This window comes from Dicentrarchus labrax, unplaced genomic scaffold (genome assembly GCF_905237075.1).
Source record: "Dicentrarchus labrax unplaced genomic scaffold, dlabrax2021, whole genome shotgun sequence".
Classification (NCBI taxonomy): domain Eukaryota; kingdom Metazoa; phylum Chordata; class Actinopteri; family Moronidae; genus Dicentrarchus; species Dicentrarchus labrax.
In genome coordinates this window covers 28,158,880-28,185,555 of record NW_026136719.1, presented here as the reverse complement: position 1 = coordinate 28,185,555, position 26,676 = coordinate 28,158,880, and the positions used below count along the sequence as shown (strand labels likewise).

Sequence of the window (26,676 nt, the reverse complement as noted above, 5' to 3'; positions counted from 1 at the left end):
ATTCATTTTTTAATATTCCATTTTTCATTTTGACACTCTCTCTTTATTATGGTAATTTTTCGCAATAGGTAGAAAAAGGCACCAGTAGTGCCAGAATAAGGGTTTATTAGCACCATAAGGAGCTTTGGGTTACTTATTAAAGGGGCAGTCAGGTTATTGTCTGCCATGCTGAAAAGGCATTAAAGGTTTCTACATCCAGCAATTTAAATTATATTATGTAACTTTTAAAAGAAGAAATATCCTCTTACAAATGGAAAGTTTAAGTCATAAGCAATGAAACTCACCTTTTATTAATTCAGTACACTGTGTGATTTTGCTGCTACATCCTTCCTTGTTCTGGTACGACCAAAGGCTTATAAAGGCTAAGTTTGATAGATGTCGCTTCATAACTGACATTACTCAATTAGTCAATTAACTGACTTTAGCATTCCTCACTACTTGACTTGTGTCTGTTACTCTATGTTTTATCATGTCACAGATGAGCCTATTCTGTAATTACCACTTCTGGCCACAGTGGCAACTGTTCAGCAAGAGTTACATAGTCTGACTTAAAAACAGAGACTAGAGAACTTCATTATCAATATTAGTTCATCAAATTAATCAACATTATTTTCTGTAACCCAGAGCCCACGGCCCAGATGCCATGATCCTGGTGGACGGCCAGCCGCTGCAGTCCAACGGAGAGCTAGGCCTTTCCCAGATGCTGCACATCGCCACCCAGATTGCCTCGGGCATGGTCTACCTGGCCTCCCAGCACTTTGTCCACAGAGATCTGGCAACCCGTAATTGCCTGGTGGGCAATGGCCTGCTGGTCAAGATTGGAGATTTCGGCATGTCCAGGGATATCTACAGCAGTGACTACTACAGGGTAAGACCTCACCAGGATTGGCCTTTGTCATCAAACCACTGTGAGCTAAAGAGATTTCAGAGTTCAGACTGCCAAAGTGATTAAGATGGAAAAAATGCTAACTTTAGGCAATGTAGTGCCTAAACACTATGGCCGAAGGAAAAAAACTTCAATAGCGAAACCACTGCTTTAAAGTAGCTTTCATTATTCATTATGCCTCTTCCTGTACAGTTTAAGGTACATATGGATCAGCATTAGTAGGTTCCATCTGACACAAAAAGCAAATTTTATTTGTGGACATTCACAATACTTTTGACTTTGTTTGTAACAAAGCAGCCTTAAATAAATCCCCCTGGGCTGCTGAAACAATATTTCAAAGGGGTAAAGACTGCAGCTTTCTCTTGGGTCATTTTTTGTTTATATGTTTTTGTTTACATCTTTTCTATCCAAAGGAGAGGTAATAGCTCTCCCTCCCCAGTGCAACCCCAGGCCACCACACCAGCCCTCAGGATGGAGAGGTTTAGCAGTGTGGTGGGAGATGAGCCTGCTGAGCCTCCAGTCTGATGCTTAGAGGCTTGTTTATGTAGCTTCCGATTCATGTCCTCTCCACTGTTTAACACGATTAGCAACTCTGAACGCCGCAAACCAAGAGGCAACTGCTGGGTTGAAGAATTTAGCATTTTGCTGAATAAATAAGTGGATATTATGGAATGATGGCTGCTACAGATCTGGATCCCTTAAAACAGCCAGGTCTTGTGAAATGACTTTAGGTGCGCCTGATTCTGTTTTCCCAGCGTGACAGCTGGGCCAGTTCGGACTTTGCTGGGGGCAACGCCAGCAGTTATGAAGTACTTGCCTGCTGGGTGAGCAGCTCTGCACTCATAAAATACTTTGTAAGGAAATTTGAGTGAGATGTCTTTAGTGTTTAGTACATGGTTCCTCTATGCACACCATCTGTGTGGTGTGTATATTATTAAAATCTGAATATTTTGTTTGTGCTGTTAAAGAATCATGGCAGGATTATGTGTGTGTGTGTGTGTGTGTGTATTGTCAGTTCAGACTGGGTATTTGGTTGAGTGTGTGTCAGTATAACCAGTCTTACTGTCTAACTGTTTTGGCCCTCAGTGGATGGAAAAGTGTCAGGTTGGCAATAAGGACGTTTCAGTGGAAACAGAAAATCAGTACTCTGACTTTATTAAAAATGGATCATGCATAATTCTGTTTAAAGATCTGTAATCACATCAGAGCCGCAGTGTTGAGGGTGGGGGCTGTTAAGACCAAACAAAATAAAACATAACAACATAAACACATGTACAAATTCCAATGTTATGTTAGTATAAAGACAGTTTCAGCTGAACTGCATTTTGAGTTGCGTGTGATACTTTTTGAATTACAGAATATTAAAGACCTTTCTCTTGCTCTGTGACATAATAGCATGTTCATTTCCAGCCACACTTGAATGACGGAATAATATTCAAAGCTTATTGTGCGTTTAGCATCAGGGGTGTATAAATACATCGTCTTGAATAACCATTATAAGAAGAATAACTGGGTGTGTAGACACTGGTGGCTTCATGTAGGTCAGTTTTATGGTAACCATGCCAGATCTAATACAATTCGTCTTACATGTAGGTTGTGCAAATTTTGAGTATGCATGCATGGTTTATGTGTATCATTCCTATTTTGAGTGTGTCATATTGTAATCATACCATGGCTGCCCCTTGATGCATGTTTGTGCTTACATTGTAGTATCTTGAATTGGACTAATAGTAGATTTTGGTCTTGATTTCTGAATTGAATTGATTTAAGATCAATCATAGAAGGCCAAGGAGGCTTTATGTTGACGTAAATATCATAGTTTAACTACTCATCACAACATATTTAAGTTCTAGACAGCAGTTTCTTGGGATATTTTGGCATTGCTCTCCCTACTTACATATGTGCCTTATTAAAGGATGTATTTTCCATTACATAACAGTATAAGTAGTTAAAACTGGGACGAGAGAGAGCACAGTCGGATTACACACTGGCATTACTAAGTTGTAACAGGTCGGTTCCAAGTCCCTTTCCTATACCACCAAATTACTCCATTGACAACCAGTATTATTGTGGCTATACTGGGCAGCTCCCACTCTGTGTATAACAGTGAAAGCTCAGGTGGGGCATCTCTGGACAAATAAGATGACAAAATTGTCTGTGTTTCCTTGTTGTGGCCCACGTAATAGTTCAACTAATTGTCTCTGAAGACAAGTCACAGCTGATTTAGCAGGCAGATACTGCTCAGCTGAAAGATTAAATGGTTCAGCTGACTGTTCTTGCCTGAACAATTATAAGCCTATTATATAGGTGCTGTGCTCAGTCAAAAGACACACAGAGAGTAGCTGTAAGAGGGTTCAGTAGCTATAAGACCTAACAGGGCTGTGTGAGCTGTATGTCTGTACTCTAAGAAAGAAAGAAGGTATAGTCATAAGGGGGTATCAGTGTGGTGTTGGGTAAAAACATTCACCTATTGCTACAGGGACCCAGCTTCAACCCAGGACTGCAGTGCCCAATACAGACAATATTCATAAGCAGGAAGCCAGTGAGGGATCATGTCCTTGACACTACACAAGAGACTCACCTGCGAGCGAGAAGATGCACTTCCAAGCATAGTATTGTCCTCACTGACAGGTAAAAGAAACAGGCGCTGACTCCATGTGTGTCTACAGTCCACACCGGCTAACAATGGAGTCAGCAGTGAAAAGGACTGCAGTGTCAGGGGAACTGGCCTAGTCCAAATTGGGATAAAAGGGGAAAATGCTGAAAGATATGTCAAGAAATTTTTTCAAAAAAATCACTTTTGCTTTATTTCCATTTTTCCAGAACAGTTGCGTGTGTGTGTGTGCGTGTGCACATGTCTAACAACCAAAAACAACTTTGGTGATTACAACTGCATGTGAAGAAAATAGTAGCCTTTGCAGCAACTGTGTACTACAGAGAAGAAACAGTCTGATGGAATGTTTTAGTCAAATGTTGGTTCCTTCTATCAAACTCAGTGGTGAATTTATTGAGGAAATTTTAAACAGCTGAATAATTTATTGAATAATTCACTGATTCAGCACACACAAACACACACATGCAAATCTGTATGTTGGATTTAGCAGAAACCAGAGAAATGGTTTGTATGGGGGAAAAAAGACCAGTGTCAGTTTGAATTCAGGTTGGTGTATGCATGTATGTGTGGCATGCCTTGTGTGAAGCTGCTGTTGGGTGCGCTGCGATAGCATCACTGCCCGCCTACACAGAGGAATATTGACAGAGCCCAGAGATAAGAAGCTCCTAACAGTATTGGACACTTTCCCTGTGTTGAGTGATTATAAATAGCAGCGCCCTGCCAAGAACACAATCCTCCCATCGCTGACTAGTCGTATTGACGCTTGTTGCCCTCTGGGACTCCCGAGACACTTTGCAGCAGGAGGGAACAACTTCAAGAAAGAGATGAATATTGTCCTAAATCACATCCATCTGTCATATCCTCCTGCTCTGCCTGAACTGAATATGCTTTTGTGTTGTTTCAAAAGAGACAACTGCAGAACCTGCACAGGCCGACGGCAGCACCGGTGCCTGCTATGTAGGTGTTTTATACCGCTGCCTCGCGGTATATCAGGTAATGTTTTCTTGAGTTCAGAGAGTGAAGCACTGAATTATGCATGTTTAGGTATGTATAAATGACAGTGAATGCTCTAAAGGTGCCTCTGCATTAAAGGTGCAGGTAGGAAGACTGGGTGAAATACAGTTTTTTTGCTAGAAATGTTTCAGGAACGGGATCTAGAGGACAGATGGATGAGCTCATGCAGGGTCTCTGTCAGTCTGCATGTCTCAAATATCATTATTAAATGTATCTCCCAGTGTAATGACAGGTTTCTTTGTATTGCATGGCTTCTTACAGAATTCAAAACAGTTACTAGTACAATATGCATTGCAGTTCATTTGATGGTCCTTGACAGCTTTTTTTTGTTAGCTTTTTTCTATAATCCCCAGTTACATTTGTATAATATTCAGTGAATCAGGAGTCAAAGAAAGCTTCTCCCCAGTTTTTGACAGTAATTAATTATATTTTTATAATTTGTGTTAAATTCAATTCCTGGTGGCTTGAGAAAAAAAGTTCTAAAGTTCAAAAGTTGGCTTTCTGAAAGCTGCAGGTGTACACTGCAATGTAAGATGCTGGTTCTTCTAGACAAGGAGAGAAATGGCTTCAAAACAGCTAATTACAGCCAAATTATGAACAGTGACATATAGGTTCCTTTCAGGGGATAATATGTAGAGGCTTCTAGTTTCTCCTTTTTTTGGTGGAAAATAATAAAAATTATTCAGACTTTTCTCCAGAGGCTTGCTTGCAGTGTGAGTGTTTTCATTTAGCAGGAGCAGGGTTTTGTTCTTCATTTCAATGAGCGTAACATTGTCTGAATGTTAAAAAGGATGGTGTTGGGAAAAGTAAAGCCTGCGTCCAGCTGTTAAAAGTTTGGTAAAGGAAGGCAACATTTACAATCTTACCCTTAAAGTTTGAGTAGTAAATAAACATTGTTTTAAAGCCAGAATCTGTATTTTTGAATCGCAGTCTAATGATTATCAAACACTGTAACAATGTTATAATCTAATGACTCGGTTTCAAGGACTTAATGTTCTTTGTGACTCTGCCAGGAAGCCTCTGCTTACCTGTACTGCTTTGCTTTGAAGAAAAATGGTCCCCAGGTTTCTACTGTTTCAAGGATCAAACAGGCACTCCTCTGTTGCATTATTTATCAAGCACAAGCTCCTCAAAACTGTATGCAGCTTGGTGCTAATGAGTACACAGGCCATATTTATTACTGCTGCATGAAGGGATGAAAAAACTCTGTTCTGCCTCTTCCCTTGGGTCTTGTTTTTTTCTGTCTTAGCCTACCACTCTTGTGTTACATGATCTAAGAAAGCTAGCCTGGCTTTAGAGAGCCCAAGAAAAACAGTTTTCTGCAGTTTATGGAGTTAGTTCATTATTCTGGCAACTTGACTGGTACAAAATTTGGTATAGATGGTAATTGTAATTGTAATTTGGTGATCCCTTGACTTTTACTTTAGCTACCTTTAGGTCAAAATGTTAATTTAGTCAGTAGTTTGGTTTATGACATAATACTTAAGCCTAATAGCATTCCCATCAGCCTCATCGTACTGTGTATTTTGTGCTAATTAGCTAATGTTAGCATGCTAACACACAAAACTGAGATGGTTAAACGTTAAAACTGCTAAATATTAACATCTTAGCATTGTGGTTTTGATCATACTGATGTTAGCGTTTAGCTCAAAGCATTGCTGTGCAGCCCCAGAGCCTTGCATGGCTGTGGACTCTGATTTATTTATCACCACATATAACACATGTCGAAGGCTCACCTACACACACTGCAGCACAGGTCTGTACCGCTAATCATTACACACTCAGAGTGCAGTTACAAAGTCAGCAGCAACACTGAGGAGCTACCTATCTACACATTGTATTGTACAAGTTGGGCCACAGAGCTAAATACTGAAAATCCGAATGTAAAATTGCATGATAGCAATAGTGCACTGTTTGTGTGTGTGTGTGTGTGTGTGTGTGTGTGTGTGTGTGTGTGTGAGAATGTGTGTTTTGAAAACCTTCAGAAACTTTCACCACCCATCGGCATGCAGCAGTCAGAGTAGATACCACTTTATCTTCACTTGGCAGCAGCACAGCAGGTAGGAACCTAATGGACATCATAGCCTCTAAAAGTGAACTTGTGTTCACTGCTGTTTGAGCTAGGAGAGCAGAGATAGCAGCGTGGTTAGAGCAGGGAGAGAGAGTGTATAGATGGTTATCGGGGCCCTTTAAGATGTCTGGGGCCTCCCAGGGCTCCCTGCAGGCCGTGGAGCGCCCATCGAAGAGCCCAACTGGGCCAGTAATCTATCCCCCTGCCATGCTGCTGTGCTCTCCACGCCGTTAATCCAATCACTCCCCTGCCACGGTGGGACAGGCAGAGCACTAATCCAGTTTACACAGCAACAAAAAAAAGCCCCAGACTCATTCCTCACTCCCCGCAGAGCACTGCCTGCCTCTCGATGTGACATTGAGTGAGAAAGATGAGGATAATTACAGGGGCAATTATTTTATTTTTATTATGTGTTCAGCCTTTTTTTTTCCTTTTTCCCTCATGTTCCAAGCTAATTGCCATGGCCTTGTCACAAAAACCCAAGGTGATAGCATGCAATCATTTGGGAAGCAGAGAGTCAGCCAGTTTTTAATGCCCCTCGCCACAGCAGCAGCGGTTGAATCATTAGTATGCATCTGATGAGGTTTAGCCTTGCGTGCAATGGGCTGGGTGGACCTCAGATAAGTCATTTAGACTAACAGGAACTTAATTAATTTTGTTTAATCTTTATAAAGCTCCACAGGGGGACAGATTGGTATACAGCCCCTCGACGACTCCTTCACCTGACTTTAAGCCCACCTAGCTTGGCTCAGCCAAGAGGTTTTGCACAACGGGGGCGACTGGTCTCGGCATCAATATTGGCTTAATGTTGTGTACAATACTAAAATGTGGCATGTCTAATGAGACCAGGTGGGGTATAAGTCAGTGTTCATTTGGTCATTAGCTTGCAGTGGAACACTGGCAAATGAGGTTGAGGGTGAGTGCGAGGGAAAACTACTGCCAACCCTCCTCGCTGCCACAAAATTCAATCTGGGTCCGTCAATAAATACTGTGTGTTTAAGATGTAGAAAGGGCACCTTACTTAACGCACCTCTCACATTTATGTTTACCGTAATTACTATTCTGAAGTAAAACACCAACAGCTTTGATTGTCTTCCAGGGTGGTGGATCATACTTGTTTAGTCTGGGACTCAGCGAGGCAGGGAGGACTCTGAAAAATTAGGAGGTAAAAGATGTTTTTGTCTTTGAGATTCTGCTAATATCTCAGATGCCCCTTGGCAAGTTATAGGGAAACTGAATTGTGACTGGAGGATCCGTGAAAAACTACACAAAAGTGTTCTCTCCTCACTTTACAACTGAGATGCAGTTGAGCAGAGCACTTAACCCCTGGTGGGATTAGCAGAAGAATGTGGTTGTACTGGGCAGCTCTGAGGTGTAAATGTGTGTGAATGTATTAATGTGAAGCAGGATGGAGCTGAAAAATAAGTAAGCTCAGCTAACCCTCTCTGGACTTTTAGACAAATTTAAGAAAATAAAAAGTTTTTCAAACACAGCGGGCACAGGAGTAAAAAGATTCAGCATAACTATATTTTGCAAAAGTGCGTCACTAGCGCACTTATTTTGATGTATGTTTTCTGACGTTTTCTGCTGTCTCATTTTTTGTTATAATTTGTTCAAAGTGAAGAACGAGTTAAAGACTGACTGCAGCTTTAAATGATTTGTTTAGATAAGCATTTTTCAGTGAGGGATGAATGGAAGTGAAATGATGCCCCTCATTTGTTTTGCTGAAACACTACTAAGAAAAAAAGTTGGACATTCTCGAGCTTAATGGAGTGTGATTTTGGTTCAGAGTCAGCATATAGGTGTAGAAAACTGTCTCTAATGGTCTTGTTGATCTCCAGGCCATGTGTACAAATATCGACTTGTGTTCAATGTAAGGAACGCATAAAACCTTGTGATACCACTGTGCAGTAAATGCTCTACACTACAGTTATTGACTGAAAGTGTTACACTGAGGAGCTCCAATGTCCAAAATGGCACAAAATACATGTAACCATACTGTAGATCCAACATCCACAGGATACAACATACCTTGAGGTTCTTCTTCTTGTGAGATATTAGAAAATTAGGGGCTTTTTTGAAGTCTCAACGAGCTTGATTTATGATTAATTGCTTTCTTTGTCTTCTACAATAACACCTACTGTAACAGTTATTTAAAGTGGTCTTTAAAGAGTGTACTTTAGGTGACCATTAGCACATAATGGTTATATAACTTTTGCTGAACAGCAGCCACTGTGGCCACAAGTGGTCCTTACAGGATAGTACTTACTTTCATTTCCCATCATTACAGGACCTGACCTAATTAAAATGTTGTGTGACTTTAGACCAAATAGACAAGAGCTATAATGTCAGCAAAAGAAATTGACACAAAAAAATATGAATAATATTATAATATGGAATATGATTCAGACCCGACACGTTATGAAATTGCTAATTAATATTAATGTAAAAGTGGGAAGATTTGAAATTACATTTCCCCAAAAGTTTGTAATAATGTTTTGGATGTTAGGCTATAGCTCGTCATGCCACAGTGGCTTTCTGTTAACACTGTTGAGTGCTTTTAGAGAAATGAAAGTCTTCACAAGTTGAATAATTTTTTAGGTTTTAATTGTGCAACATGGTTTCATAAATCACCTGTTTCAAAGTAGCTAATAGTTCAATTAAAGGATTAATACATACACGTAGTAATGGATGTCGGTATAGCTGTTACAATACACTTCAGGATTTCAACGTACAATATGTAATTTCTACCACTAGGGCATCTCTCCCACATCAAAACAATAACAAAAAGAAGAACTTTTATGACATTGTGAAGTAGCGTGGGATCATGGGAGTTGTTTAGCAGGAACAAACAGACCCAGTGATTAACATATATAATATATAAGTAATAAAGCAGTTTCACCTTAAAAATCCTTCATCTGTTTGAAATACATAGTTAAAAAATTAACAAGAGCTAAAAAGTGTATCATAAATATGTGTCTTAAAATTGGATTAAAAATCAGTTTATGACAGCTTCTGGCAGACAACCTCATGCACAACCAGTAAAACACACTATTACTGGAATAAAATCAGAGATTTCTCTGGGTTTGAACATTGTTGGAAAGATTTGGGTCTAGTGTTTATAGACTCTTTAATGTGGAATTGTTACATATTGTATCCTTCAGAGAAGGTTATAGATGAAGGACAAGTAAAGGCAAACAAACAGAGGCCTCGTACTCAGCAAATAAATTTGATGAAGTGTACAAACTAGAGGACGTTTTGAATAAGTGCCCAGGAAGGAGCAGCCTTTTGGCAGATTGACAAATCTCATGTTTCTTTAAAACATCCAGAAGATTCATCTGCTGCGTCAAGCTGACACGCAGAGATTGTGTTTGACTTTCAAAGGAAATTTGCAATGAGCGCGCTACGGAACTAGGAGGTAATTAGTAAGACGTGAGTTGATTTTTTTTATTTTTTCCCCCCAATACTTAAAATGGCACACAATGCTCACAGCTGAAGGCACACAGATGTTGGAGCTGGTAAATGGAGTTTGGAGAAGAGCTTATTATGATTAAAGGAATCTGATTGTTTTGTAACCCAGAGGTACAGAGCGGAGGAACCTTGCGAGGGTGAATGCAGCTACAGCAAGAGGTTGTGCTAATGATGATTTCAGAGCTTATGCTATATGTGTGACTGTGTATTTGATTTTGTTTTGTCCTTTCACACAGAAAATTAGCTCAGAGGGCTAGATGGATGTATGGTGTAAGGTCGGCTAGATGGATCAGTGAACGCATGGATGAATGGGTGGTTGTGATGATGGATGGATGATAGATGTGTCTCTGATATGCTGCAGGAGTACTTCTACTGACTTGGAGATTAAAACCTCAAAGGGGCTTAAAAGTCGATCTCACTGTTATCTTGACATTTTTGTCAAGATAACAGTGAGATAGGCGGCAAAAGCCAAAAACTGAACCAGATAACAAAAACTAAATGACAGCAAAAATCACTAAGGAAGGAAGTGATACAACAAATGCCATACAATAAGTATTGCAATGTGTTTAAAAATATATGTTTTTTCTGTTTGTTTTCATCATCAGGCAGAATTCATACATGCACTATAACAAAATTAGCGTATTGTACTATATCTATACCTTACTGTGTATTAGGTTCTACTTTGGCCAAACATATCAGAATCAGAAATACATTATGGATCCTCGCGTGGAAGTTTGTTTCATTAGCTGTATATTAAGTGTTTATTCAAACCTATCAGTTCTTTATAATTACAGTTTTAACTTTTGCTGCAGGTTGTTTTTTTCTTTTTCTTTTTACCATAATACCACAAATCTGTAGTAAATACCACATAGATTTCAGTATTTCCATTTATTTTACGTAACGTTTTTTAAGAACCCACCGTCAAAGTTCTTGTGTATGAAAAGTGAAAGCAACTTGATTTTGAGTTAACCTTTCCTTTGACCAAAAAAACCCTTTCAACCACATTTCATGGTCAATGGTCTGATCTAAGCTGTTTTTTTTTTTTTTGTCAAATGATTTGATTTTGAGTTCCTTTCCAGACAATCTGTCATACTTTCAAACACTTGAAATGGATAGAAACCAATCCCAGCAGCAGTTCAGTGTGCAGTAGCAACTACAAAGGCTCCAGCAGGCTTCACATCAAATCACAGCAGCATGTTAATAACATTATCTGTCAATAGTGTACGTTGACTCCTGAGCTCCACAATAATAACTGCAATTAATACTGCCCCAGGATTCTGAGCTGAAACTTGCAATACTTTGCCGCTCATTCCCACATCAGTCTTGTCCAGCTCATCACCGCCATGATTAAAGCACAGTCACTGACATGAATGGGAAATAGATTTTAAAACAATGCCAGCTAATGGAAGCTGAGAGCAAGGATGATTAATGGATGATTGTTTAATCGATTAATATCCAGCCTCTGAGGATTTATAGCAAGGGAGACTTCATTTCATGTTCTGCTGGTTTGAAGACATTAAAGAGCTTACAGCTGATATCTCCCCTGCCTCAGCTGGTACCCTGCACCATGCAAACCTTCTTATGAATACAGGAGGTTTACATGTTGACGTGTAGTTTCCTCTGCGGAGGGCAAAATAAAGTAGAATCTAAATACTCGCATTTACACTAGAAGCCATATGAACCTCTTTACTATGAGGATCCATTCAGCAGGTTTCTTTACCCCCCCAGTTGAAACCGATTTATTTAAAAAACTGATTAAAACATATTCAATTCCATGCTTTGAGACTCTGATCCTCTGCTTAATGCCAGTACTTCTGCAGGGAAGGGATTGCAGATTGCTATTTTTCATCAAGAACAAAGGGGCGGTTTAATACCATAACCTAAAGAATTTCACATCCTGAGATTCAATACATGCTGAGAAGGTGGCAGATAAGTCAGCATTTTCCCATATTGCATCAGTGTCAACATCCAGCAGCACTGCAGACATTCATGAGATGTTAAGCCCGTCGTATCAGTTACATGCAAGGACAGTTAATCCCCAGGCGCCTGGGAGTTGTGTTGATGACTGAATGTTCTAATCTGTGTTTTAGCTACAACATTTCATTTGTAATAAAGATCTCTTCTCTTTTTCTTCTCCTCAGGTTGGAGGACATACCATGCTACCTATCCGCTGGATGCCCCCAGAGAGCATCATGTACAGGAAATTCTCCACGGAAAGCGACGTCTGGAGCTTCGGAGTCATCTTGTGGGAGATCTTTACCTATGGGAAGCAGCCTTGGTTTCAGCTGGGTAACAACGAGGTACTAAGAGCCTGAAGCATTATGATAACATACATTACATCCTGTATAGAAAGCTGGATTGCAGGCCTCTGCGCACACATTGAAAATTATAGCTCCAGGTTATCCAGTGGTAAATGTGGAAGTCTGGTTTTACACAAACACATAACACATATAAAAAACAAACAGTAGCACTTATGGCAGTTAATATTTAAGAGAAAAGAAGTAGGAATTGAATAGGTTTGCCTTTCCTTACAGAGCATCAACAACTAGTTGAAAGCATGAACTTACTAATAGCAAATTTTAATGAACACTGCCATTTTGGATCTAGTGCCTCATGGTGTTTCTTTCTCTTTCCGAGACTTGCACTGGCCCAACGAGGTGATAAATTGATGCCGCTTTGCCACCAGACAAGATGCCGCATTACATAACACCCATGATTGGTTTGTTTTTTCATTGGAGGCTCTGCTTTGAATCAATAAAATTCAATTAGGATTACTCTTGTAAAGTGAGCATATTGAGAAAATTAAATTGACCTAAAAGAATAACCTGGCATTTCAAGTATTTCAATTGAAACATCAATATGCTCTCGGCCTTGACACAAATTGGGATTTCCACATTTCACTGTATCTTGCGCAGAAAGATTTTTGAGACACTCTAAATGAAACACTCAGCTGATTAAACTACACTGCCGAAACCTTATGACAGTGTAATGAGATGAGCTCCATATTATGTCATAGCCAAAAAAGTGAAAATCCATGATCCATTTCTCTAATGTAATTTTGTCCTCAGGTAGTGTTAGATTGGAATATTGTACTTATTATTCAGTTATTCAGATTTGTGTAACACATTACGCAATGATACATTACAGCAACACTTAATGGATATTAGTGACTTTGATAAATTATCTTGTGGATACTGTAGGAACTAGTTTCAAACAGGCCTCATTCTCCACTGGGATCTACAGGCTGCACCGCTTCCCTCTACTTTTAGTCAGAAAAAGGCTAAACAAATATCACAGAGAAAAACAAGCCACACCAACAGGCCAGTTTACATTATAAACTGCCAAACATTGTTCCATCCCACAAAACGTTTGCAAAGATACCAAATATGTGTATATGAATTTGAAGGAAATGTGTAAAAAGTGATTTACAAGACATTTGATGGAATGGTGCAGCCATAAAAAAACACATGGGGTCTTGGGTTTGTATATCTTAGGAAAGCTACTTTATATTGAATAAAAGGGGAAACTATATATTAACATTTTGCAGAGATACTACTGCTACCAGAGGGATGAACTAGTATCCAACTGTTTCTATTCATCAGTGCCCCTCCTGCCTGGGTCTCTTTGTAGCAGCTACATCCAGCCTGCTACACCTCCCTGCAGCTGAGACTCCCGCTGCTTTTCTGTCCGTCCAATTTGCTTGTTAGGTTGGGGGACTGGTGCTACATAGTGACAAAATACTCTTTGTTTTTACTCCTCCTTTTCTATTACAAAAAGTCATTTTATTTGCTCTGTATTAGGTACAAGTAAGCGCCTCTGCTTTTAAAACAATTATCCTGGCCGGATCCAAACTTTGCTGCTATTTTAAGCGGTCATATATTTTGTACTAAATCCATTGCCCCCCCCCCTCACAGGAGTTCTTCTCTTGTTGCCTATTAGACCTATTCTAAGGATAATGTAGACAAACGTCTCCCTCACCCAAGGGACTGGAGGCACAGCAGATATGTTGACATTTGTCATAGCAGGAAACTCACAGGTGTATTAATGATAGCTGCATTCCACTTAGGGGAGGTCATGCCACCACTTAATGGAACCCAGCCATTGTTACTGTTATGAAGCCCACCTGTGTTTTTCTGGCTTTAACAAGATACAATGTATGCTGTGCAACTAGTCCATTGAGCCTGTTAAAATTCTTACTAGTGCTATACAGTTTGGTGACATCAGTCTCAACTTGGCTAGAGGTCTAATGAGAACTAAAGGTGATTGAGAACTCCTTTGTGAAACCCGTTAAGTTGCCTCAAGTGATGTCACTTGAGTCAGTATGGCACCACAGAGGCTCCCACTTGCAAATCGCATATCATAGTATGCGTCTGAGAATATGTCAATAATATGTTGCTATCAGATTTTTTACATTAGCTACTATTTATTTAAACCTGAAATATATATTTCTAATAAAAGTTAAGTTGAAAGAAAATAGAAAATGCAGAACCAGTCAGCCACATTTGACCGCCCATCTCTGCGTCACACCTCAATCCCAGTTATGTGTGTCTGTGTGTTAACCTTAGCCCTAAGCCATGATTTAATTTGATGACTGACTGGAAATAGTAGATAATGTCAGATTATGTCATTATAATATTGTCGGTTGGTAAGTTCTTTAATAGGAAGTGCAGGAAATTAAATTGCCACCATAATATATAACCACAACCATGTCACTTGGCAGGTTGTGAATATATCAAAAGTTCCCGTAGGATACGACTTTAAATTAGCCTGATTCTCTGACATTCAGGATTACTCCCGGGATCACTTGGATATTGTCTCACAGCTGTTTGGCCGGGTGCTGTTGCCATGACCACTGCAGCCTTTACTATTGGTTGTTTGTAATGTTTGCAGAAGCTGATGCTCTATCCCCTCAGTCTCAAGGTAGTATGTCTGCAAGGCCTCTCATCCTTTGGTGACGTGACAGATTATAACAACAGAGAGAAAGCAGTGCCTTCATCTTGCTAAACACACGCAACAGGTGGAAGCTGGTTTCTTCTAATATTCTGTTTTTTGTTTCAACTTTTTACTGTTGTTGACACCTCAGTGAAATCATATTTATTTAAACACAGATTAGGTTTGTCGTACATTCTTTCCAGAAAATTAGGCTTCAGATAGCAGTAGATTATCAAATGCTTTGTTCTGACACCGTGTTGTTGTGCTGCTAGCTTGCAAGAGCATGAAATTGCATGACACCATAATATGTCTTACGGGAAGAGTTTCCATTTTTCCTCTTCAGCAGTGTTGGTAATTATTCTACGCCTTAATAACTGAACCACGTAAAAAAAGAACAATCATTGAGCTGGCGTCAGTACCTAAGTTTGAAGTGTAAAGAAAGAGTATGTGGCGGCAGTGCTAAAAGTAAAAGAAGCAGAAAACCACACTGTTTATTTGCAGTTTTTCCGTGCAACCGCAGTCATTACCTACAAACCCTATCCATTATCTCGAGCAACACTGGCCTGGAATTGACACAAATAACAAAGTCAAATTGTCACAACAGCAATGAGTCATCTGGCTAATTAGACCACGTCCAACAAAGAATCCCTTTTAGCAACATCTCAAACCTCAACCCCCACAAATAATCAGGATTATTGTTATTTTGTGCTGTGGGACAGAAAACATAAAATCTTGTTTCCCCTTCAATATTGGACAAATTTAAGACGGAATGCATACTGTTTACTTCTTTCATCTCAGTTTCATTAGTTCAAACCTCAAAGGACAGCCTGCTCAGTGTCACCGGTTTCTCATTATGAACAAACCAAAGCAATCAGTCAGTGAAAATCATCTGTCTCACTCCACTGCCCTCTCTCCTCTGCAGGTTATTGAGTGCATAACCCAGGGTCGGGTTCTGGAGAGGCCACGGATTTGTCCTAAGGAGGTGTATGACATCATGCTGGGCTGCTGGCAGAGGGAACCACAGCAGCGACTAAACATTAAGGACATTCAGAAGGTCCTGTTCGCCATGGGAAAAGCCACGCCGGTCTACCTGGACATCCTGGGCTAGCAGCGTCCCGGTGGTGGCCCGTTCCTCGCCAGACAGATAGATCGACAGAGACATACAGACAGACCGACCCACACGAATCCAGGAATAACCAAACCAACCTGCTCCACTGTCGAAAAACACCTACAATGTTTGGGAAGGACTTAAGTGCCTGCAACACTTTTGGATATAGTGGATAAAACGTATTCAAAAAAACACGCACTTTTACATTTTGTTTACTTGCGTATAAGATGTACAGGTTTGAAGAAGACTTTTTATTTCCTTGAAAAACTGCAAAAATGGAGACGAAAAGGGAAGTAAAGTAGACTGGCAATAGGAAAATGGCCACAGTTTGATTATATGATAGAGAGAACACATCAGAGTTAAAATCTATCCTGGGTTTGGTTTTATGAATATATATAGAAATATTACATATATTTTATATTTATTTCTTTTTGTCAGGGTGTTGAAGGGTCTGCCATGTGTATTGCTAAGGGCTCGGCCCTGTCCGAAGACGTCACCCACAAACTATTGGCAGGGACTTGACGATGGTAGCCTTACTTGCACTCTGATAGGCTGGCTTTGAGCTTTTAATGGGAACTCTGCTTCTGTGGAATAACACTGGATGGTTGATAAAAAGGGAGCGCTCTGTAGAGGACCTACCCAATCAGACAACCGACAAATCTATTTTAATTTAAAAATAATGTACATATTGTAAAATTCTATGTGTCAAAATTATGTTAACTTATTTTTTTGGGTGTTATTTTGGTTCCTTTTCTGACTGTGATCTGGGTGGCTAAAGTATAGAGCTATGATATTTGTTTTCATCCTAATCTAGAGGGGATTTCTCTTGGGAATTACCCGTGTCAGTGCTGGTAAGTTGTCTTATGTGGTGAAGGTGAATGACAGTTCGGAAAGTCCTCCAACACTGAATCACAGAGACTCTGGAGAACGGGGGACGACTCAGAGCCATCAACACGACACTTTTCCAAAGAGGTGATGAGACCTCAAATTCACTTTCCAGTTCATTTGCTTTTTATGGCAAGAATAATGCGTTGCTAAATAGTATCTTACACCACACCTCCAAACACATACACACGCTTTGAGAAATTGTAATTTTCAGGCTTTTTGGTGTGAAACTGCTTTTCCAAATCTGAAGAAAACATTTTTTGTAACTGGAAGCATAAAGTTATTACACACAGTTAAAAAAAAATCTGTAACTTAAAGGAATAGTTTGTCAAAAAAAATGTTTTTTTGCTGAGAGTTCGATAGATCAATATAACTGTCAGCTTAATATGAAGTTTAGCTTAGCTTAGCATGAAGACTGGAGGGGGGGGGGGGTTTAAAGGCACCAGCCTTTGAACAAAGCCTTCCTCAACAGTTTGTAATGTGTTCCACACTTTAGGTCAGATCTCTCTCACGCATCAGGCTGGAGCTGCAGTTTGCTTTTAATTTGTGGAAGTGTCTGCAAGTGGCATTCTCATTTTGCATTTTAGGGAGGGTCATGCAAGTAACAGGAGGAGACATGTTGACGGGTGGTGTGATATAAAAATGACTTTAGAAGAAGGTGTTGGTGAATGTTAAGGATGAGCACGAAGCTAAGTTAAGAAGAAGTCAGTACTGTCGTTGCTGTGCTGGTTCAATTTTAATGGGAGCTGTAGTTTTTTGTATGCTAATAAATTCAAAATCATTGCATTTAACTTTGTTAAAATCACAAACGTTTCAACTTCTAATAGCAAATGCTGTAGTGGAGGCTAATGTCTCAGTGAACGGACTTAGGTTCTGGCTAGCATCATTTCCTTGCGCTACTTTCTGATGGCTCTATTTGAAATCTTTTAATGTGTACACATTTTTTAATTTACTTTTAACGCAACATTTTTTAATATATAAACGAGTCAGTAGGGGTTCAGTGAGTCCCTGAAGTGTGCTAGCTGTTTCCCCCTGTTGCCAGTCTTTATGCTAAGATGAGCTAACCAGCTTACTAGCTGGAAGTAGCTTCAAATTAACTGTACAGATACGAGAGTGGTACCAATGTTCTCTTTCTGCAAGAAATCTGATTTCCCAAGCATATTTCCCAGAATGTTAAACTGTTGATTGAAAACATTTTAGGTTAAATACCACAAGGATCCTTCACAAGCAGAGAAAAAGAAACAACAGGATGGCTTCTTCCCTCGCATTTCCTTAAGAACAACAAAATAAAGACCTTCCTGTTTTATTATTCTGATTTCTTTTTCATCAGCTGTACATGACTCACTCTTTGCTTCCTCGCACTCGTGGCCTTTGCATGTTTAGCAATGATGAGGTTTCATACCCATCTGTTGCTTTGATAAAAAACCTCTTCTGTTATGACCAGAGAGGAGCCACTGAAGCAGGTAGATACTTGTGTTAACGGTGCATCAAAAATAACAATCACTCAAGTGGATCAGCTAAGTGTGTGGTATTATGCATTCCATATTTTTAATAATTGCAGTATTTAATGAGCTGGAAAACATGAAGAGTTTTGTTCCAAAATGTCACAGAAATACATGACCCTCCCCCCCAAAAAAAGCTCAACAGCAGAAAGAAAAAAACTAAAACCAAATGATGTTACTTTTAAAGAATCGTTCATAGTTAAGTGCTCAGTTCACAAAATGAGTTAATTTTACTGAGTGGATCCTGTAAATTTCTCAGACACTGAATGACAAACCTCAGGCAACGATTTTATGTTATGTTGTATTTGGATATACAGCATTTTGGATCGGAACTCTTCACATCTCTTCCTTATTATCTTGACATGAATTCTCACAGTATCACAGTGTTGTCTCTGTTCCCCTTGGGACTATGTAAATCATTAATGAGCATTCAGTTATTTCAAGTATTTTATATGAAAGGCAGGATCAAATCCAACGAGTTACCCAAAGCATTGAGTTTTTTGTGTATTCTCTTGTGGTAAAGATAAACGCTTAAAGACATTATGACACAGACCGTGAGCATTTGCAGGGTATTGTAATCCTTTCATGGTGAGTTGAATATTGTTTATAAAGTTTTCTTTCTTTCTTTCTTTTCTTGGATGAACTAACTGAACACTTTTTGAAGCAAAGTTGGCATATTACCATGTACACATGTTACAGAATATAAAAATGTGGTATAACAACTGCAGTATATAAAATACTGGTATTCCATGATAGATCTTTGTATTAATGTGACTCTCTTAAGAAAATGTCTTCAAACAATCAGACGATCTCCTTTTCCATTTTGTCTTGTCTTATAAAGATGTGTAAATTTGACAAAATCTTGTCTTCATCTAAATCTCTTAGAAAGCTCAACAGCATGCATTCAGTCTGCGTTCTGTGTTATCTGCTGTTCTTCTATCTTCTTCTGAAGTGATAGAAACATGTTGTTTCTCATAGGTCAGAGGTCAGGACTGGCTGCAGATCAGCAGCTGTGAGGCTCATGGATTTAGTGTTTTTCTACCTTAATATGTGTGAAAGAGTATCTCGTTTTTGTGTCTGTAGCCCGATCAGTAGGTGTCCACTGATGACGGTATCTCGGAACTCCATTATGGATAAACATCCAGATTTTGGGGTGAAAAGTAATCCAGTTCATGTTTGTATGTGCAGCTTACAACAGGAACTTCTAGTAACTAATGCAGCACAACTTTTTCTGATTCACCAAAAGGTAGGATATGCAGCCTCAAAGGCATACTAGACCAGACACTATGGGGTGGATAAAAGTACTTCCCCCATGTCTGTTTATCAAGTAAAATTAATAATACAGTTAAAGGTGTGTAGGATTTAGTCGCATCTAGCAGTGAGTTTGTAGTTAGAAACCAACCGAATACCCCTCGTCAACATGGCTGTGAAAAACATGAACCAGTGTTTGATTAGTCCATTCTGGGCTACTGTAGAAACACAGCCGTTCAACTTGGCGAACTAAGAGGATGGCTCAGTCTAAGGTAACGAAAACACAACGATTCTTATTTTTAGGTGATAATACACAAATGAAAATATACTTATGAATATTATATTTCATTTCTGCTAATAGATCCTCCTAAATGTTACACACTGGACCTTTAAAATAACTATATTACATAAATCAGGTGTTGCATGCAATTTAACTTCAAACTTAAAATAACTATACTTTGGGTTTCACATGGGACACAAACCCTGGTCTCCTCTGTCTCAGTCCGGTTATTGTTCGAGCCGCTCATCCATGCTACCACCTCCAGATTTGGACTTTTCCCACTACTAATAATACGTCACCTGACGCGAATGGGTTTACATTGAAGTCTGCTGCGTCTTGTACAGACATTTAAGAGGACCCAGTGTGTCAGTGTGAGACGTCGGTATTTGACAACCTGGGTATGACAACGGACTGGCATTATTTACTTCTTAGAGAGAGGATTTTACCATGCTTGGAAGTTATCACACCAACAATAATTTGATCCCCTGTATCGCCACACTCACTTTGTACATGCTACAAGATAATCTTCCAGAAAATGTGCACTTTCATATATTTGATTGGCCAACTTGGTGCAATGCCAGATGAGGTTAGAATGTGCTGCAGCAAAGGTCGAACCAGGATAACCTCTGCTGTGTAAACTAGCATTTTATGTTCTTTTATTTCTTTCTTTTCTTCTTTTTTTATTGCCAGAGGCCATTATTAAGCCACCCCTGCCTCACCAATGCAGTGGTCTTTATGAAATAACCTGCTCCTCAAATTGGAAGTAGAAAAAAAACAGCTGCTCCTCACATCTGATCTGCCGGAAGATTTCCTCTCAAATCTAACACTAATAGTAAAATGTATCCAGAGAACATAAGATCAGGCCTTGTGTAATTAATTAACTAGCTAGCAATGGAACAACTGCAGATTAAGTGCCTTGCTCAGAGGCACATTATGTCATTCTGGAGGGGAAAGAACATGTTGCTGGATTAGTTATTTAAACATGTTAACTTTTATTGGAATGCTGATAGTATGGAGACAGATACTAGAGGGAGAGGGGTATAACATGCATCAGAGGTGGTATTCCCAGCTGGATTCGAACCAGGGACATTGTGGTAAAATAGTCTGTGCCATTTGGTACCAGAATGCCCCACAACCCAGTTACGCCATATGAAATCACACCTTCATGTAGAAACATACAATATATTGTGTAATGATCTTGAAATTGCTTGCGATATCCATCACAGTGAAATGTAACTTCACAGTCTGACGACGCACAAAAAGCAACACAAGCCATTGAAGCTTTATCGTTGCTACGTGCTTCATTGGCGAGTGTCCACATATTAGCCGACAGCCATCCCATTATTGTTCTAGCTGCCCTCATACAAACAACGGGTAAATGGAGACACAGTCAGCGCCGAGGGATTTGAGGTCAGCAAGCAGTGTGTTATGATGGTTGTACCTTAATTGTTTATTGATTTACAATTACACAGTCTTTGGTGTGTTTAGGTTTGTGTGTGTGTGTGTGTGTGTGTGTGCATGCTCATTTTTGTGGTTTAGTCTGGAATGTCAGGTTTCAAGTTTCAGTGTTCAGAAGGCAGCCTGTATTGTCAGCCTGAGAGGGTAAACAACATGTAAACACATCAGGGTCAAGCATTCGAACTAAAAGTCATGTAAATACAGTTACATAAAGTTCCTTCAGTGCTAATTGCTGCAGCAGCTCAACAGCTCTGACAATCAGTACTTAATTATTTTAGTTTTCAAATATTCAACATTAGATAACCAACTGAGAGTCATAAAGGCTAATTTGTGTTCCAAACAGCAGATGCATTCATCAAAAAATAGCAGATTGCATTTTAATTTACCAGATTAAGAAAAAAAGTCTTACAACTAATAACATCACATGTAAGAGAAACATGATTTAGTTATTTCAAAGTTTTTACATAATTTATTCATTGTTGTATTATCATTCAGTGTCAGTACTGTTTTGTTCACAAGTTTTTTTGTTTTAAGATTGACCCATGTGTCACATGTACTTGCAATTAAGACCTTTTGGTGAATCCACAATCAAACATTATTTTATGCATTTAGATATACGACTGAAAATATAATCTCAATATTCAGTCATGGTGAAATTTATTATAGCTTTAATCGATGTGTTTCCTTCAATATGAAAGTAATCCAGTGAGGAAGACCAGCCGAGGTCTCACCAGTCCAGCTGTGTACGCAGAAGCATATCAAGGACAGTCCATAAGCGGTGCAGCTACGGCTCATTAAGTATGCACCACCACCCTATACAGATATGTAAAGAGGAAAAAGGAGGAAAGCGCTGCACATGTTCGAAGTTACAGCGCTCACAATTTGGTGTTGTCTGTGGAGCAACAGGGTATAGGCTCAGAGATTATCTGCTGAAGCCTGCAGATATCTACCGAGTCCTTGTGAGGTAAGCTCAGTTAATTGTTCATGTTAGAGCATGCCAGATTTTATTGCTAAGGCTTATGGTGTGTGTGGAAAAAAAACAGGGTCAGCATTGCGCATGCACCAGATCACAGGGCTAACTAACAATACCAAATATGAAATCAGTTTCTTTGCTTCAGAATTCAGTGACAAAGTAATCATTCATAAATTAACCTAAATTCATAAATTGATAAGTTACATGTTAATCAAAGCTGCAGTAGGTAACGTTTATAAAAATAACCTTTTGTCATACTTGCTGACATTTTCACTATATCCTGACAGTAAAACATGAGACAGATAATCTGTGAATATAAGGTTCCTCTGGCTCGTTCTAGTGCTTCTAATGGTATTTGCAAGACTCCACCGGGCCTGAACAAAAACAACCAATCAGAGCCAAAAAACATACAGTGGATATAAAAAGTCTACACACCTCTAATAAAATGCCAGGTTTTTGTGATGTAAAACAATTTTACAAGGATTCCACCTTCAATTAAAATTCATTTCAATTCAATTGAAAAAACAAACTGAAATATTTTAGGGGGAAAAATAAAAAATAAAAAACTTACAATAACCTGGTTGCATAAGTGTGCACACCCTTAAACTAATACTTTGTTGAAGCACCTTTTAATTTCATTACATTTATTTCTTCTGGTGAAGCCATGCTTTTGTTGATTTGGATGTATGCTTTGGGTCGTTGTTGAGCTGAAAGGTGAAATTCCTCTTCATCTTCAGTTTTCTAACGGAAGCCTGAATGTTTTATGCCAAAATTGACTGATATTTGGAACTGTTCATAATTCCTTCCAGCTTGATTAAGGCCCCGGTTCCAGCTGAAGAAAAACAGCCCCAAAGCATGATGCTGCCACCACCATGCTTCACTGTGGGTATGGTGTTCTTTGGATGATGTACAGTGTTGTTTTTGCGCCAAACATACCTTTTGGAATTATGGCCAAAAGGTTCAACCTTAGTGTCATCAGACCATAACACATTTTCCCACATGCTTTTGGGAGACTTCATGTATTTTTTTGCTAAATTTAGCCGGGCTTGGATGTCCGTCTTGCCACCCTACCCCATAGCCCAAACGTATGAAGTATATGGGAGATTGTTGTCACATGTAGTACACAGCCAGTACTTGGCAGAAATTCCTGCAGCTCCTTTAATGTTGCTGACCAGTTATCTTCTCATCTTCTCATCAATTTTGGAGGGGCGTCCAGTTCTTGGTAAGGTCACTGTCTGCCATATTTTCTCCACCTGTTGATGACTGTCTGACTGTGTTCCATGGTATAACTAATGCCTTGGAAATTATTTTGTACCCCTCTCCTGACTGATACCTTTTAACAATGAGAGCCCTCTGATGCTTTGGAAGCTCTCTGTGGACCGTGGCTTTTGCTCTGAGATGCAACTGAGAAAATGTCAGGAAGGTCCTACTGGAACAGCTGAACTTTATTTGGGATTTATCAGAGTCAATTTAAATGATGGCAGGTGTGTACTGACTACTATTTAACATGAGTTTGAATGTGATTGGTCAATTCTGAACACAGCCATATCCCCAGTTATTAGAGGGTGTGCACACTTATGCAACCAGCTTATTGTAAGTCTGTTTCCACCTAAAAAATTTCAGTTTGTTTTTCAATTGAATTGTTCCCTTTAGAGGTTACATTAAAGGTGGAATTTAATCTTTGTCTCATTTTTTTACATCACAAAAACCTGGCATTTTAACAGGGGTGTGTATACTTTTTATATCCACTGTATAAAGACTAGATTGTTGTGACATCAAATACACATGCACTGGGCACCTGGGGATGAGACTCAATAATCAACTATCTTTTTTAATTATATCTAAAATGCATAAATAATTAATACATTAAGATAATTAGGTCTTGGCAAATTCATAAATGATCATTTAAAAGATTTGACCGTGCAGGAAAGGACAAAGTCAGGTGACCTTCACTGTCATAGCTGTCATCAATAATCACGTGGTTAACATTGGTACAATGTGGGCACAATTTCGTCAGCTTTAGGCATCAAAACTACTTGGTTAGGTTTAGGAAAAGATCACGGTTTAGGTTACAATTAAGATAAGATAAGATTATTTGTCACATGCACAGTTATACATACTACAATGCACAGTGAAATGTATTCTTTGTCCTTGCAGCCAGTAGTAACAAAAATACTACAGTAAAACAGTAGTAATTGCACATAACACACAAGGTAAACAATATAAGTGTAAATATAAAACTGATAAAAATAAAATAAAATATAGACTAATATAAAATATACAGACTGTAAACTCCAAGTGTAAACTTAGAGGGGGGTAGCTCGTATATATACACACATTTACAGTATTGAAAGCAGCTATGTGAGTAAAGTGCAGTGGTGCAGAGGTATTTAACTCTGGTTAAGGCTCAGAGTTGAGCAGGCGGATGGCATGTGGATAGAAACTCCTCTTTTCTCTCAGTCTTTGTCCTCAGGCATCGGAAACGCCAACCTGATGGCAGTAGAGAGAAGAGAGTGTGTCCGGGGTGACTGGGCTGTTCGAGGATCTTCTTGGCCCTTAACCTGCAACGTTTGGTGTAAATGTCCTGCAGGTTGGGGAGAGGGGTTCTGATGGTCCGCTCTGCAGAACGGACCACCCTTTTGAGGGCAATGAAGTCCTGCCTGGTACAGTTTCCCATCCAGGTGGTGATGCTCCCACACAAGATGCTATCGATGGTGCAGGTGTAAAAGTTCCTGAGCACCTTGAGAGGGAGCTTAAAGTCTCTGAGGCGTTACATATTTAAGTTGGTGATATCAGAGTGTATATTTGCGGAACAACAGGCCTTCAAGCAATGGCCTTTTGTTTTGTAATAACAGGTTGTTTAATTTTTTGGCATATTGGGATGTCTGAATAATGGGCCTTCCAAACAAAGTCTTGGCACCTAAAAGATAAATAAATACAAACAGATCATGGGTTAAAATGTTGGCAAATTCATGAACAGTTAAAATATAATATAGATATTATAGTTAATTGGTTAAAATATTTAAGATCAATAATGTTTCTCTGATATGTTTTCTCTACAAAAAAAAGTATAATTTCCTCATCCTTTAAGAGACTAGATCTACTTCTCCTACCTTATTAAAAATTCCACAATCTCTGAATATGCAAATGTTGTTAATTTTTATTTCCTGCTGGACACAAGATGTCTCCTCTTTCACTGTAAAGTCCATTCTCTGTGGATGTGCACTGGTGGCTTCAAGTGTGACTGACTTCCAAACTATTTGTGTTGTCACAAATCATGCTCCCCATAAAATTAGATTTTCAATGAGCACAGAGAAACTTTCCACTTTGAGCAGATAAATGTAAAAAACATCCTTCTAGTGTCAGACTCTGCGCATTCAGCATTCAAACGGCACACTGTAGGAACAAGAAGAAAAACATATTTTTCAGTGGAGGGGGACTTTAATAATTCATTGTGGCCCTTTTATGTCCTCAGGTTTACCTGCTAGATGACTGGGAAGGACTGGTTTACCAGCTTCCTAAAGCAGAATCCATAGCTTTCCATTCGTCATCCTCAGGCCACCAGCCTTTCAATGGGGACAAGCTTCAATCCCACTAATGTGGCAAACTTCCTCTCAAACCTGTTCAAAGTCCTAGACCTCCACTGCTTCCAGTTTGGACAAGACCACTGTCACAGTTCCTGGCAAAATAACCAACCAATGTGGAAGCAGCACCGCCTCCCCCGGACGAGTCAGCACCAACCTCATCACTCATCTTAGCCAGTCCTTTCTACTCCACTGCTGAGGCTCAACATGAGGAGAAGATCAACTGCCATCTTCCCTGACACCTCCGTGAAGCAAGCCTTGGAGGAGGAAGAGGCAAGGTGGTTGGCAAAAGCAAAAAGAAAGCTACCTGCACAGGAAAAAACTGCCAAGTCTACCAAGCAGGAAGTGGTCTTCTTCATGCAGGTGAAGAATCAGAGTGGATGGTTTGTGGTGAGTACTTCATCTCCTCTAGGCCAGTTGTTATGGACCGCATGTTCTGCAAAGAGTGGGCCCCTGAAGCAGGCACATAGGGAGACAGCTTCTATATTTACCACAACTGTGACAAAAACATTCCATGGAAATTTCTTAAGCTGTTTATTAAGTCATATTTTATACTTTAAGCACATAAAATTCATGTTTGCATGAAAAAAAAAAGTATATATATATATATATATATATATATATATATTGGTTTGTTGGCAGAGAAG

The 26,676-nt window shown here is 39.3% G+C and overlaps 1 protein-coding gene across 3 annotated transcripts in view; it reads left to right on the top strand.

Annotated features, from left to right (window-relative positions):
* The window catches only part of ntrk3b (neurotrophic tyrosine kinase, receptor, type 3b), a 173,967-nt gene extending 154,680 nt beyond the window's left edge, over window positions 1-19,287 (top strand). For all 3 annotated transcript variants that reach the window (XM_051379933.1, XM_051379932.1, XM_051379930.1), the window contains 3 exons: window positions 625-868; window positions 12,198-12,356; window positions 15,911-19,287. In XM_051379933.1, coding sequence (XP_051235893.1) covers window positions 625-868; window positions 12,198-12,356; window positions 15,911-16,096 — 589 coding nt within the window. In that variant the 3' untranslated portion in view covers window positions 16,097-19,287. The remainder of the gene's footprint in view (window positions 1-624; window positions 869-12,197; window positions 12,357-15,910) is intronic.
* Window positions 19,288-26,676: the final 7,389 nt, after the last annotated feature.